Raw genomic sequence first — 16,227 nt, 5'->3', positions numbered from 1 at the left:
GAGGATACAGAGGATGTAGCAGTGCCCACTATTACAATGATTACAGTGATTCTCCTCTACTGGGATTGGCCAGGAATGAAATATGTATACCTACATTGGTCGAAGCTAGACCAATGGTTCTGTATATTGAAGTTTTCAATTTTTTTTTCTTTTTATTGGTTAAACTCAATAGACTGGTGTCTGTTTTTCAATCTGACTAACTATAATTTAATAATGTGTTAGAAAAATAGGACATAGGTCAGAAGGTAGAAAAATTAAACAGTGTACAGTATATGTCTTGTGATATCTGTATAATTTGCAATAGGAATCGCAAATACTACTTGGTTAAAAAAAAAACCACATTGGTATCACAGGTTTACCAACAAACTCATAAAACATCAAGCTGACAGTGTACAAATAACAAGATAATATAATAAGCTTCAATATAGTCACAAGCACACCCTGGGAAATATACACGACTCACCTCTAAATTCATAAAGACAAGTGGACAGATATATTGTTGTTTCTGCTTTGTATTTTTGAAAGTTATTGCTAAAAAAAAATGTATAGATACAATACAGACAACACATCACTTATAGAGGCTTTCTCATTGGACAGGCGGGTCAGGAAAATCAGTAATAAGTTGAAACTAGTTTCAGAGAGGCACACAGAGGAACATATTCTGCTTTTAGGAAATAACTACTAAAAATAAAATGAGGCGCATGTCGATAAAATACAAAAATAGGCAGTAGCAAATTCTGAATCTGACACAGACAATTCTAAAGGACCATGCTGCTAGGAAAGTATCACTGGGACATTAACAAATTTCTCACATTACATTTTATACCACTGAATGCCCACAAATTGAATCACTTACTGAATTATAGATTTTTCTGTTAGCGGTATTATGTTTAATAGGCTTTTTAAAGCAGAGACAGGAGTGGAGGGATAGATAGATTTTTTTTTTTTTTAATGCACAAGTTTTTTCAGCAAATTTCTAAATGAAATGTATCAGAACACTAAATATTTCAATAATGTTGACACTTTTAAGGCAAAAAGGGTTTACATGCGAAATACCAGCAAAGTGATTCACTTTCATGTAGTCAATATAACTCTTCCTAACTGTTGTAACATTTGGAGTTATTGATTATAATTATAATTGACTTCTGGTCATTTTGTTTTTTCCCGTTAGAGTGGAGTCGATCTAATGATCAACATAACACAGGGATCATGATTATAGTAACAATAATCCTTCTCTTCTAGGGTCCCCTGCTGGTGCTCCTGGCTCCCCTCCCCATGGAGTGCCCCCACAGCAAGCCGCTTTCTTTGGGGGAATCCGTGCTTGCTCGCTCACAAGCTGGCCCTGTGCGTGCATAAGACACACAGATCACGGCTTGACCACCACTCACGCCTCACTTACTGTGATCGAAAGCAGTGGGAGCCAATGGCTCCCAGTGCTGTATATAAGCCAATGAGGAGTGAGAGAGAGGGGAGAGCCTTGGCTCTCGTGCACATCGCTGGATCAAGATTGGGCTCAGGTAAGAATAATAGAGGGGCTGGAGGGAGGCTAAAATTTGTATCCCAGTATTTGCAATTTACAACTTTCAATGATTCTGCTCTCCCAGTGCTGCTTCCATGAACATCTATTCTTCACAAGAATGAGTTATCAGTGTTCAGTGCAGTCTGGAGTCAGTCTATTGCCTTGCAGAAGGGAGGGGGAGGAAGAAAGAGCAGGGAAGTACCTTACCATCCTAGGCTAAAGTACTGTGTTTCCTTTGATGCAGCTAAAGTCCCTGCATGCAAGGGTGACTCCATAGGACCCTGCAAGGGAAAGGAACCACCCTGAAACAGGAAACTCAGGGCAGTGGTCATAGCACCGGCCAGGAACAGAGGCATAGATTAATAGATAAAGAAGCTGCATAGTTGGTAATTGATAAATCAGCTGCTGAAAATTCTTAAGAACTAAGGGTTTAATATCTAAAAGAGATGAAAAAGGGGACTTTGGTCACCATGTACTGTATAAATACATAATTGTGTAAGGTGTAGGCAGGTGATGACGGACCTTCCTCCATGTTCCTTATTCACTCATTGGGTGCCAAGTTGGGTCGCATGTGAGGACTACCCCTGGGGTGGGTTCTTCTGGGCTACACTAGGCCCCTGTAACACGGTCACTTTCCTTATACATGGGGGATCTTTACTCTATGGCGGTTCCATCAATTCCCTGGGGCAAGGCTGAGGCTGTCAACGTACACCTCTGCAATGCAATGAGGAGGGACATGCTGAGCTTATGTCCATATCCACCTGTCCAGAGCTTGCCACTACCTCTCTAAAGTAACAGAGTGGACCCCGCTGTGCACCTAGCGCGGGCTCCATGTGCGCACTCACTTAACTCGTGCCTTCCCATACCTTTGCACAGGATGAGAACCTTGGCGGCATGAGTCTGCTCCCTTTGCTATGGGAAACAATCCGCTTGCAGAAGGAGTACAGACAACATCTCCCTAATTACTAGAGGCTGTCCCAGCCGACATAAGTAATACGGCACCAGGATGACTCTTTTAGTGCTGACTCTTCATACCCCAATGTGTCTAGTGACCTCCAGCTGAAAACTAAGTGTAGAAGGCAGCGGTTACTTGCATTACATTCCTTTAAAGAACTTCAGACAAGGCAGAAAACAAGGTTTAACACTTTACTTAACCCCTTGGCGCCGGCGCCTCCCGCCCCTTTAAGGGTTTCAGAAGGCGGGAGGCGGGGTTTAGGGTCATGTGACCGCCGTGTCACATGCTGCCTCAGCATACCTGCAAAGTCCTTGCAGGATTTTTCAGGAGGACTACAGGTCTCAGCAGCTATGAAGACGTTGGCAAGCTCCTCAGGACAGGCATCTCCACTGGTGACAGATAGCAGAGAAGGTATTTGAAGGAGAGCAGAACAGATGGTTTTGCTGGAGGATTGGGTTACATAACAGCTGTCAGCCTGGCTTCTCCCATGTGGCTGGACCTTCTCAGACAGAGCATTCCCTCCTTAATCTATACTGGGGGGGGGGAGATTGGGGGGGGATACAAAGCCCAGAAGCCGTGGTCAAGTGAAAAGCCTGGGAGATGAAAAATGAACTGTTATTGAAGGGGTATATGCAGACTGGTATTGAAGTAGTTAAACTTTGCGCACTGATCAGTAGTGAAAAAGTAAATGAAGACTCCTTGTCAAAGGGCAAAGAATACCTTAGGGAAATACTTCACTAACTGGACAGTATAGTCAAGTTCTGGACTACTGTTCAATGTGATGGTAAAGGATTTTCTAGGTGTAGGGATGTTCAATAATTCTCCAGATTCCTGGCTTACAGCAACATCTAGAGGTCCTGGCTTCATGACATAAATGACATTAAAAAACAAAAATCAGTGTTTTCACCACTGCCTATTACTGCTCAATGGTTGAATGAAATCAATCCCTATATTGTCTCTACCATGTCAGTGCGTTACTTTTTGTGACCAACATAGTTTAACAAATAAAATTCAGTATCTATCTGTAAGGTGTCTTTAGTTCTTTTCAAACAATGTGTTTTCTGGTTTATTTGTGAATTACCAATTTAACTCTCAAAATGTAAAAGATAAAACTAATTAGGCACTTAGCTCTCCTCTTTCCCTCCCCTCCATATTGTGAAAGTTGAGTTGGAAAAATTAACTACTTGCCCTGAAGAGGATTTACCCCACTTCCTGACCAGGCCATTTTTCTTTCGATATGGGGCTGCGTTACTTTAACTGACAATTGCGCGGTCATGAAATGCTGTACATAAATGAAATGTATGGAATTTTTTTCCTACAAATAGAGCTTTCTTTTGGTAGTATTTGATCACTTCTGCAGTTTTTATTTTTTGTGCTATAAACAAAAAAAGACTAACAGTTTAAAAAAAAACAATATTTTAGTTTTTTAAAAAATTTTAAAAATCTAATTTCTTCATAAATTTAGGCCAAAATGTATTCTTACAGATTGGGAAGTGTGTGGCAACAGTCAGACTCCAGAGCTGGTGGGACATTGGTGTTATCATTAAGGAGCTGAGCTGGACACCCCTCCTGCATAGGAAGAAAGTTGCTGTACAGTGAAAATTAAGTGTACTGGAATACCCAGAACTGAAGTTTGACCGTTGACCGGTAGTGGCGGAGCGGCCATCTTAACTGAGGTGATATCGGTATTAGCGTTCCCGGAAGCTGCTCGAGAAATGGTGTTATGGGAATATATGCATTTTTAATGTCATTTTAATGTAAGCATATTCATTAAAGCCTGGATTTAATTTTTACTGGATATACTACACTATATCGTCCTTTCTTTCTCTATGAGTGATTGCCTATGGATGGCCCTGGGTAGTATTGTGTCATGCTTGGAAATATGGGATAACCCGGCATCTGGAATAGCGTTTGTGGGATAATCTTGAGGATTGGTGGCTTACTGGATTATTCTCTTAGAAAGCTTTTTGATCATGTATTTAGGGTAAGAGTATTTACTCTAGCCACATAGAAGTGTTCACTGAGTGCTCACGGAGAAGTGTTCATATAGAAGTGTACTCGGAGTGCCTCACTATTTCACGTGTTTTTCACGTTGTGTTTTCGTATTGTGTTTTCACAATTTTTCACATATGAGTTATTTCTGTATATATGGGTTTGATCACTGATTAATTGAGGATAATACACTATCTAGCTTTTATTTCATTTTTTGGAGGTACTGTATACGGTGAAAATCGATCATACTTTGGGATTATTACACTGAAGTAAATATTTGGGAAGATTCACTGACACTAAAGAGGATTCAATATTTATACAAAATGTATTCTGCTACATGTCTTTGCCAAAAATCCCAATAAGTGTATATTAATTGGTTTACGTAAAAGTTATAGCGTCTACAAATGGCTGTATATATACTGGAATTTTTTTTTTTATATAGTAATGGTGGCGATCAGCAATATATAGCAGGACTGCGGCGGGCATTCTGACACTGGGTGGGAACTGACTAACTGCCACTGATACCCCCAGTGACACTAATACAGTGTTCAGTGCTAATAAACAGCACTGACACTGTACTAATGACACTGAGCAGGAAGGGGTTAACATGAGGGGCGATCAAAGGGTTAACTGTGTGCTGTTTTAACTTGGAGACATGCTGCTTTGTATCTCCCTGCTGTGCAGAGATACAAAGCAGCATGTTCATGTTGACAGCAGAGGGACCTGTGTTGTTTACACACAGGTCTCTCCCCTGTCAGCTTTGCTGATGATCACCAAGTGCTGGCCAGGAATCGCTGTGTGCTGTTTTACCTTGGAGACATGCTGCTTTGTATCTCCCTGCTGTGCAGAGATACAAAGCAGCATGTTCATGTTGACAGCAGAGGGACCTGTGTTGTTTACACACAGGTCTCTCCTCTGTCAGCTTTGCTGACGATCACCAAGTGCTGGCCAGAAATCGCTGTGTGCTGTTTTACCTTGGAGAGTTGATGCTTTGTATCTCCCTGCTGTGCAGAGATACAAAGCAGCATGTTCATGTTGACAGCAGAGGGACCTATGTTGTTTACACACAGGTCACTCCCGTCAGCTTTGCTGATGATCACCAAGTGCTGGCCAGGAATCGCCAGCCGGGACTCAGTGATTGATATCCCCAGCCTCCAATAGCAGCATGGGTAGGGCGGCTCGCGATCTACCCACTCATTCGCATACGCCCCCTACCCAGAGATGCAAATCACGTATCTAAAAATGATTTTGCACATTTGTTCCGCCCTGTAGCTGTACTTCTACTATATGGCGGATGGCAAGTGATTAAAAATTTTGTCCAGTTTTAATTGGTGTGTTGCTAGTGAAGAGATTTCCCCTCACTTTCTGCCTTAGTGGTAGTGGTCAGCCGGACAGGAAGTTAAGAGAAATCTCCCCAAAAGTGACCCAGATGGGAATGTTAAGCTGGCCTTAGATTTCAAACAACTATGTGATGCGAGGACCTACCTGGTTAGATCTGAAGGAAGCAAAACTATATTAGTGTGAAACAACCATCCTTAAACTGAGGTGGAAACGTTTAACACCATCTGCCACTCACATATAATGCTGTTTTAACATCTCTACCCTAAAGATTTGACATCACTCAAACTATGAACACCTCTCCCAGACACAATGGCACCATAGTTATTAAATAGAATACATTTAAACAGGATCGTTTCACATACTGTACCTTCACTCCCATAGTGAGCATCTACCTTGACACATTCTATGGTGATTGGATTAGGGTGACAGAGTTGCCTGTGTGTCTATAAGTGCCAGGGTATTCTTCGGTCAATCTGTCAGAGCTCCCCGTAAGACCAGAGATGTGTGAACTGACACAGGGAAACACAGGCTCAAGTATGGTGTAACAATATAATTTATTAAAGGTATACACAAATATAAAACACACAATATAACAAACCAGACCTCCAACTGATAACGGAATGTACACAGACAAGAGCAGTCAGGGCTGGTGAGGTGGAGTGGTCAGGCAGGCTGGGTCAGGAATCATCAGGCAGACAAGACATAAAGGAGCAGGCAGAACGTAGTCAGACGGGCCGGGTCAGGAACAATCAGGCAGACAAGGTACCAAAGGAGCAGGCTGGAGAGTGGTCAGGAATAGCCGAGGTCAGGACAGGCGAAGTTCATTCAGAATCAGGATCAAAGCAGAATCAGGAATCAGGCAGGAAGCAGACAGGATGCAGGTACAGGGGCTCATGGGAAACATACACCAAGGCACTGACTGCAGGTCTGGCCATTCCTTAAATACACCTCCTGCAATCAGCCTCAGGCGATGGCTGATTGCAGGAGTGAGCTTCTGGTTGCTGAGAGCACCCGCTGGCCAGCCCTGGTACTGCAGCCAACATGGCAGATGAGTCCCACCACTAATGGTGAGTCCATTCCTGACACAATCATTAAAACTGTAGAAATTGTTCAGATGATGGTAACATGTGTTAAACTTTACAGATCAAGTTCAGCTGAAAGTGACCAACTACCACTAGCTTTACCTGGGTAGACTTGAATTGACTGGATGGTTTTGCAGCACCTTGCTTTGAATCAGTGTTTATAAAAAATGAAGGAGATAGTAAAGAGGTCATACTTTCAGAGTGTAATGTAATTGGCTATCTTTATAGCATTTCTAACCCTTACTGTATTCAAAGCAAAACACATAAGACAATTTGGCTGCAGAACAAAAGAACCTCTATTCTGTACTTGTAAGATAGTAATCTGTGGGGGTCGCACGTTATGGAGACAACTGTCTAAGAGAGGAACAACCCTCTTCTACGATTTCTAAAACTGGGGAAAAAAAACTTTGGCTTTAGATATACTTTAAATAATGTATTTTGTTGGCTGATCACAATGAAATCACCTGATTCTCTGCTATCAAAACATGATGACTTGAGTCATAGTGTGCAAATATTGGGTGATATTCTATTGAAGTCATATTAATATTAAAAAGTTGATTTTATCACACATAAAAGATAGGAGACAAACTGGAAGATTGCTGTAGTGGACATAACAACATTACAGGATGGAGCCCGGCTCTCATAAATTCTACCACGTAGATGGCTTCCACTCCCGGAATTTTCTGGAAACATATTATTCTAGTAAACCTGACATGCCCTTTGCTTATGAAGCTTTTATGTATCCTATGGAGAAATTCAACAGTGCATTTTCCACAGGTAGGTAAATCTCTTTTTGAAAAATAAATTATTTTTACAGGAATATATATAGGGAGAAATGAAGCATGAACTATTGATTTGCAAAATGGTCATATACAAGATTCATATTGAAGTATGAATCAAGGACTATTGCCTCCAGGAACTTTGCAGGAAGAAATTGCAAACTCCTCCTGGATTGAATTTGTCATATTTATCTATTTTTTTTTTTACAAATCTGTAATACATATTTAAACCAAGCTAAGCAAATTCCTTTAATTATTATACTCTCGAGTTGACTGAATTATTGTAAGATATCAACATATCTGAAAAGTTAAACATAGGAACGTTGGTCACCAAGTTTCCAGGAAATACTTGGTCACCAAGTTTCCAGGCCTGTCAGAGGCAAAATTGAAGGAAGGTGTGTTCGTCGGACCAGACATTAGAAGGCTTCTAGTTGATCAAGAGTTTGTCAATACCATGACAGATCCTCAAAAAGAAGGGTGGATTGCATTTAAAGAAGTCGTACAGACATTTTTAGGCAATAACAAAGATCCTCACTAAAAAAAGATCGTCAGAGGAATGCTGAATGCATTTCAAGCTTTAGGTTGCCTGATGAGTTTGAAAGTGCAATTCCTCCAGTCCCACCTTGACTACTTTCCTGAAAATTTGGGAGCTGTGAGTGAGGAACAAGGTGAATGATTTCACCAAGACATTAAATAGATGGAAAGGAGATACCAGGGAAAATGGAGCATTACAATGATGGCAGACTACTGTTGGATGCTTCAGAGAGACATTGCAGATGCTACTCACAAGCGTAAATGCACCAAGAGGAGCCTCACAGGGAAGAAGAATTGAGTTTAGTGCGTGTAGGTGAGCTCATTTCAGTTCAAAAAAGGATTTTCATGAAAAAATTGTAATAACTTTAATTTTATAAGTCTATTTCCATTTATTTTGAGGTATTGCCTTATTTAACATAGTTACCTAAATTGTCAGGAAACGTGATGTCCTATGACAAAATCGAGGTCATTTTTGGATTCAGTGCACCAAAAAACATAAAGATTATATGGAATAACTAAAACAGCTCTTGAAAAAAAATGTTTTTGCAGACCTGTGTTATTATACTCTCGAGTTGACTGAATTATTGTCACATATCAGCATATCTGAAAAGTTAAACATAGGAACGTTTAAGTAATAAGGCTAACCCTTTATTGCACCAGGTTTGTCTAAATACATGATTCATTATAATACGATTCTCTCAGTCTTTGTTTCGGTTTCAGTAATGAACACAGCAGGTGTGTGCACTCATGAAATCAATGCAGGGATGTTGGTATCTCCTCATAAAAGGCAAAGTGGGGGCAGATCTAGGACTACTTGCAGGACAGTGGAGCCCCTAATAATGGGCATAGAAGGTATGCAGAGCTGGGACCTCAGCTCATAGATCTCATTAATAGAATCCTAAAGAAATAGAAGAAACTGGGAAATGATTTAACTTCTCAGCACCTACCAATAACTGAAATATCAGTTTTGGATGAACTGGCCCTTCAAATATATGTCCATTTCTTGCATGGTTTATATTGATAGTGCAGTATAATTTTCAGAACATGTTATAGTTGATGCATGTTTAAAGTTATAGGATTTGTGTGAACAACATTTAATGTACAATTAATGCAGGCTAGATAGCGTTTCATTCTTTTCAACAATTTAGCATATTCAGGAGGAGCACAATGTATCTGTTCTCAATTCAAATGCATTGCATGGAGACCATACCACAGGTTGTTTTGAATCTTTTGCTGCAGGTGACATTAAAGGAGACGTGTTGATTGACATCAGTGCTGGTCCCGTCATTCACCATCTCTATTTAGCACAGGAATATTTCAAAGATATCATCCTTCTCAAGCCTACTGACCACTGTATTTTAGAAGTGAAAAAATGGAAGAACAGCCGAACCGGAGCGTTTAATTGGTCGCACAGCTTTACACTTGCTACAGAAATGGCAGGAAAGAGGTGAAGTATCTGCCGTTTTCTTTTCGGAGTCAGGTTGGTGTGATGATCCAGTAACATGGGGAGTCCGACCAGACGTTCTTTTTAAAACACTTATTTTTTTTTCCTTTACATAGTCATTTCAGCTTGTGTTAAGATTTGTAAATGGAGTAGTAATATTACTAAATTGAATAAAAAAGGATGTTCATAATGTCTTAATACTTAACTAACATCAAAATTAAAGCTAGAAGAATCTTTTTTTTTTTTTTTTTGCATGCAGCATGTGATCCCCAGCAAAAGAGGTAGAGGAGAGGGGGAAGAAGAGAAGTAAAGGGAGAAAATGGGAAAAAAGGAGAGTGGAGAAGAGAGGACAGGGAATAGTTGAGAACAGTAGAGGAAGGGAGGGAATAGGCGAGGACAGTAGAGGAAGGGAGAGACTAGGTGAGGACAGTAGAGAACAGGAGAAGCGAGAGGGAAGATGAGAGGAGAAGAGAAGAAAGTATACAGGAAGAGAGGGGAGTAGGTGCATTTTCTGAATCTAGTGGGCCCATGTGCAAGATCATCAGTTGGACACCCATGAGCCTGTAACAAGGGAGACCCATGTCACACTCCACCTACCCACACATGGACATAAAAAAAAAAAATCTGTGTGCCAAATGAGTGGCAACAGAGTGCCATCAAGAATAATAGGCGTGTATAGCAAGCTTTTACAAACCATCTGCAAGGTTTTTGTTCAGCTTCACTTTTGTATGCATTTCCTTTATGGAATAAGGAGGATGGATGTGGATTGAAATACCTGGAGACTGTAGAAAGGAATACCAGTTGTGGCTATGCTGATCCCAATTTATAACGGAAGGTGCAAAAGACCTACATTTTCTTTAGGTTTTGTAAAGAAAGTGGGGGCATTGGAGTGTTGGTGTTGGGATTTCAAAATAATATGGTGAAATTGGTGCATGATTATTATTGGAAGCAATTGAAGCTTGGGGGAATACATTCAAAGACACTCCGAAAATCAAAGTGAAAAAATGATTAGTCCATTTAGCTGAAATTTCATTGCAGCAACTCAAAATGGTACTCAGTAGTCTGCATGGCCCCCATGTGCTTGTATGCATGCCTGACAACTTCAGGGCATGCTCCTAATGAGACGACGGATGGTGTTCTGGGGTATTTCCTCCCAGATCTAGACCAGGGCATCATTGAGCTCCTGGACAGTCTGAGGTGCAACCTGGTGGCATCAGTTGGACCGAAACATGATATCCCAGAGGTGTTCTATTGGATATAGGTCAGGCGAGCATGGGGGCCATGCAATGGTATCAATTCCTTCATCCTCCAGGAACTGCCTGCATACTTTAGCTACATGAGGCCGGGCATTGTTGTGCACCAGGAGGAACCCAGGACCCACTGCACCAGTGTAGGGTCTGACAATGGATCCAAGGATTTCATCCTGATACCTAATGGCAGTCAGGGTGCCATTGTCTAGGTTGTAGAGGCCTGTGCGTCCCTCCATGGATATGCCTCCCCAGACCAACACTGACCCACCACCAAAATGGTCATGCTGCATGATGTTACAGGCAGCATAATGTTCTCCACGGTTCTCCAGACCCTTTCACATCTGTCACATGTGTTCAGGGTGAACCTGCTGTGAAAAACACAGGGCGCCAGTGGTGGACCTGCAAATTCTGGTGTTCAATGGCAAATGGTCGTGGGCAGTGAGCACAGGGCCCACTAGAGGATGTCGGGCCCTCAGGCCACCCTCATGAAGTCTGTTTCTGATTGTTTGGTCAGAGACATTCACACTAGTGGCCCTCTGAAGGTAATTTTGTAGGGCTCTGGCAGTGCTCATCCTTTTCCTCCTTGCACAAAGGAGCAGATACTGATTCTGCTGATAGGTTAAGGACCTTCTATGGCCCTGTCTCCTGGAATCTCCTCCATGCTCTTGAGACTGTGCTGGGAGACACAGCAAACCTTCTGGCAATGGCACGTATTGATGTGACATCCTGGAGGATTTGGACTGCCTCTGCAACCGCTATAGGGTCCAGGTATCACCTCATGCTACCAGTAGTGACACTGACCCTAGCCAATGCAAAACTAGTGAAAAACAGTGAGAAAAGATGAGTAGGGAAAAAATTTCAGTGGCCTCAACCTGTAAAACTATTCCTGTTTTGGGAGTCATCTCATTGTTGCCAATATAGTGCACCTCTTGGTAATTTCATTAACACCAAAGCAGCTGAAACTGATTAACAAACCCCTCTGCTTCTTAATTAACCAGATCAATATCCCAGGAGTTTCATTGACTTGATGCTATACTCTGATTAAAAAGTGTTCCTTTATTTTTTTTGAGCAGTGTAGTTTGTGTTATCAAAATGCTCACTATGGCAATAATTACATTCTTCATGTCCCCAGTTTTATATATTAATACTACAAATAACCATCTGCACCTTAGAAATGTTAGCAGTATTAAACAGCCGGGGGCGGGCTGACCATTTGGAAACTCGGGCACTGCTCGAGGGCCCAGGGTCAGTAGGGGGCCCCATGAGATGCCCCTGGTACCTTTTTCATAGGCTTTTTTGAGTTTGGGCAAGGACGCAGGGACCCCATGATCACCTATTACCCGGGGAGCCCCATGAGTTGTCAGTCCGGCCCTGTTAACAGCTCAGACTTAATATGACCATTGCTTCATATAATATCAGTTGAAAGTTTTATATGACATGTGATGTGTTTCTACTTTACAGTGACCAATGTGAGGACAAGGAAATTGGACTCAGGGCGGCAATTGCACATGTAATTAAATTCGATCTCAGCAAGGAAAATCTCACAGACCCAATTGCGTTACCACAAGCTGACTGCCTGATCCTTTGGGGTGTTCTGGAAATCATAAGCAAAGATCTTGATGACTTTGTGAGAAACTTCAAGAGGTTCTCAAATCTTCTGAAACCTGGCGGGCACTTGCTGTATTATGGAATTTTAAATGCCACATTCTTTCTGGTTGGGGGAGAGAGGTTCCACGCTGTAAAGTATAATGAAAGTGATTTGACAAGCATGCTTAATAATGAGGGGTTTGTTATCAGCCATTTGGAGGTTTCCAAAAAAAAGGCTGAGAGTGACCTGTGTGATCTTGACTCGGTTGTGTTCTGCACAGCTTATAAATCACAAAAGATTTAGGCCTCATTCACACCATTGCATGAGAATGTGCACCTGTATTTTAATCAAAAAGTATATTGTGTTTCAGTGCTATTCTAATGCGTAATGTTAAAATGTAATGCAAGGCAAAACGTGTGTTGTGTGTGCTTTGTGTGCATTTTACATGTGTTTTTTTTCCTGGGAAATATACAATGTGCCTTAAAAAAATACACCAACTTTTCACATTGATATAAACAGGCTGTGGCCACTGTTAGCTAGGCAGGCTGCCAAAGATATATGAGCTCTGAAGAAGGCATCCTAAGACCTCAGAAACTTGTTAACATCTTTGATGGAATTTTGAGCTAATAAAAATTAAAGAAAATCTAAGTAATCTGAGTCTACCTTCTACACCTTGACTCACCCACTGTTTAACTCGTATTTAACACTTGGTAACTCTTATTAATTTTCTTTAACCTCCTTAGCGGTATTCCCGAGTGTAGATCGGGGTAAAATTTGAGTACCAAGAGCGGTAACCCCAAGCTACACTCGGGCTTACCATGTGGCGTTGCTCTGGGAGTCCCTGCAGCACTTACCTTGTCCTTCGCTCCCATGATGTGTCCCCTGCAGCGTCCCCGGCCATCTCCTCTGGCCGATGCCGGCATCCGGCTTCCGTGTTCCGGTCCCTGTGACGTCGGGACATACGGGAGCCGGAACCGGCGGCAAATTTGAAATTTTTTAAAAATTTCATTTTTTTAAAAATGATTATTATATAGTAAAACATTGCTGTTTCAAACCATTTCACATACATTTTGTCCCTACTGCTTTGTCCTGTGTCCTGCCTGCATTTTGACTGTTCTTTCTGCCTGGAAACTTAGAAAAGTCCATGGCGTCCAAAAAGCGTTCCTTTATGTCAAAAGTGGTTTTAGACCAGCTAGAGAACAGCGATAGTAAATCAGAACCACTTGCAGAATTGAGTGATAATGATTCGTGGGGAAATTCGTCATCAGACACTGAAAACGATTTTGCGACTTTGCTCAGCGATGTGCAAATTTGCCTCTGTATTTCAAATTTCAGTGTTTTTGGTTTGATTATATTATTGAATTAAATATATTATTATTATATTATTATTTTTTATGATTATTTAGTAAATTATAATTTATGATTTCGTGTTTCAAGTTTTATCATATCTGGAATGTTTACTAGACTCTTGTTCGGACAGATTTCAGTGAGTTATTCCTAAAAATTACAGCCTACAATAAAAAACTACATATTTCCATGCAAAAAAATGGTACCGCTTTCAGCACAAAAAAATCAGAAATAATCATACCGCCGAGGAGGTTAAAGCAGAACTTTACTCTTTCGATTAACATTGACCAGGGCCGTAGATAATTTTATGTTTGGGGGGGGGGGGGGGGTTATCAGCTGACTGGTTGCCATGCACAACTGCTCCAGATTCTTTCTGTTCCCATTTTGATAAATTCCCCCCAATGTTCCCAAATAAAAGGTAATATTAGCTGTATGGATATTGAATGGGCGTGTCATAATTTTACTAAATGTTTTTAGGGCGGAAAAAGAAACTGAACCCATTGCCTACCACAATGGAGTCATTTTTATCTATTAAAAACATTTTCTAAATGAATGTGCACCTGTACCAGGGGACTAAAGATGGCTTGTAAGTCCCACTAAGCCAATACCTACCCCCCATACTTAACCTAAGTAACCACACTGACAACAAATGGAGTTAATGGTTCAAAACCGGCCTTTTATTACAACCATCAATAAATACAATTTTTAAATAACAGAAAACACAGTACAAACATACATTCTTTCAAGGTCCCAATAGGCATCAATAAAATGAATACCTGCGTCCTGCTTAACTAGGCCTCCAGCTGCAACATCATCGACTTGGAGACACCACCGCAGATACCCCCACCAGAACAACTGGAAGCCGTACCTCAGACGGGTTGCAACAAAGTGCCTTTTCTTGTGCCCACATTATCCAACGATGACCTTGCACCCCGCCGGACATCCCCCAGCACCAATATGGCACAACCACCACCACAACAAACCATCAAACAACGGGCAGGTGGGAGGGAAGTTTGCCCTGTGAAAACTCTCTCCAGACTGAAAACCACCTGCCACACCCTGTAAGACCACCCCTTGTGGCTCCCCCTACTCCTTCCTTAACTATTTTTAACTCCCCCTTATGCTAATGAGACTCTATCCCAACCCCCTTTAACCCCTGTCATGCCGGCCCTTCGTTCAGGTCTTCTTTCTTCTTACTCCAGGCCTTTCTTTCTTAGGACACAGTTAACAGGTTAAAAAAGTGCACTGCGTGCAGGGGCGGACTGACCATTTGAAAACTTGGGCACTGCCCGAGGGCCCGGGGTCAGTAGAGGGCCCCGTGAGATGCCCCTGGTACCTTTTTCATAGGCTTTTTTGAGTTTGGGCAAGGAAACAGGGGCCCCATGATCCCCTATTGCCCGGGGGCCCCATGAGTTGTCAGTCCGTCCCTGACTGCGTGCTATAAGATGCTGCCCTTAGCACCTGCTCAATTATAGTGTACAAACTGAAGAGATACAAAGTGAGTGTTCTTCCTACCTACTACAAGATGGTGCCCTTTGCACCTACTCAGTAAAATTGGCTATTCTAGCACAGGGATGTTCAATTCCTATCGCCTGACGCCCGGGACAAGTAGTTCTGGGCACCGGACAGGTCGTTTTTTTTTAACCTTTAGCCCTGCTGCGGGAAAGCAGCAGGGCTCACCTGTCAGATGGAAGCATTTGGGTGGCCGTGCTGCCGCTCAATTACTTCCACACAAGCCACTATGGTGCCAGCCTCTTAAATATATATATGCAACGCTAAGAATGAAGTGATAAAATGCATGAAGCGCAAAAAGAATTTCTTCCAAAAAATTGGTGAATTACAGATAATCAACAAAGTGACAAGTGCAATGGTGAATGGATGAATTAAAATAAAGTGACAAATCAATTGTGAATATTACAAACCACTGTCAAAATGAATAAAATGGTAATCTCTGAAAGTAAAAGATTCCTTAAAATATATAAACACATGTAGTCCAGTGAATTGGTGAATGGATGAAAAACACCTAAAATTCAATAAAATGTTCAAAACTCCAGAATCCAGTGCTGTTGACTTCAAAGTGATGTAAGAAATGATGTATGCTTGCACTTACCAGAAGCGCAAGCTAAATGCACATATAAATATTATATCCAGCTAGGGGGTACCCTTGTGGTCATCATGGATCTGGTCATAACCTGGGGGAGGGGGGGCTCCAATGGCACACACACACCGGATCGCACTCCAAACCTCGCAGTAAATTAATCCAGCCTCTGCCCCTCCTTCCCCTGCCCGCTATGTCTCCTGGGCTTCACTTGCCCATCTGCGGGCCCGGGACCAGTTCAGTGGGAGCCGGAGGGTATAGGGGAGTGAGGACAGCAGACTAAAATCTGAGATAAGTC

The 16,227-nt window shown here is 41.8% G+C and overlaps 1 protein-coding gene across 1 annotated transcript; it reads left to right on the top strand.

Annotated features, from left to right (window-relative positions):
* Positions 1-7,463: 7,463 nt before the first annotated feature.
* LOC149450930 (indolethylamine N-methyltransferase-like) lies at positions 7,464-13,132 on the top strand. The gene is made up of 3 exons (XM_089691257.1): positions 7,464-7,666; positions 9,442-9,649; positions 12,358-13,132. Exons 1-3 carry the CDS (start codon positions 7,516-7,518, stop codon positions 12,785-12,787), a joined length of 789 nt encoding a protein of 262 aa, XP_089547383.1. The 5' UTR covers positions 7,464-7,515; the 3' UTR covers positions 12,788-13,132.
* Positions 13,133-16,227: the final 3,095 nt, after the last annotated feature.

Source organism: Staurois parvus, unplaced genomic scaffold, assembly GCF_062004578.1.
Source record: "Staurois parvus isolate SC_StPar_1 unplaced genomic scaffold, SC_StPar_1.0 ptg000558l, whole genome shotgun sequence".
NCBI classification, from domain to species: Eukaryota; Metazoa; Chordata; class Amphibia; order Anura; family Ranidae; genus Staurois; species Staurois parvus.
The sequence above is the reverse complement of the archived record's forward strand: the minus strand, read 5'-3'. Positions and strand labels throughout refer to the sequence as shown.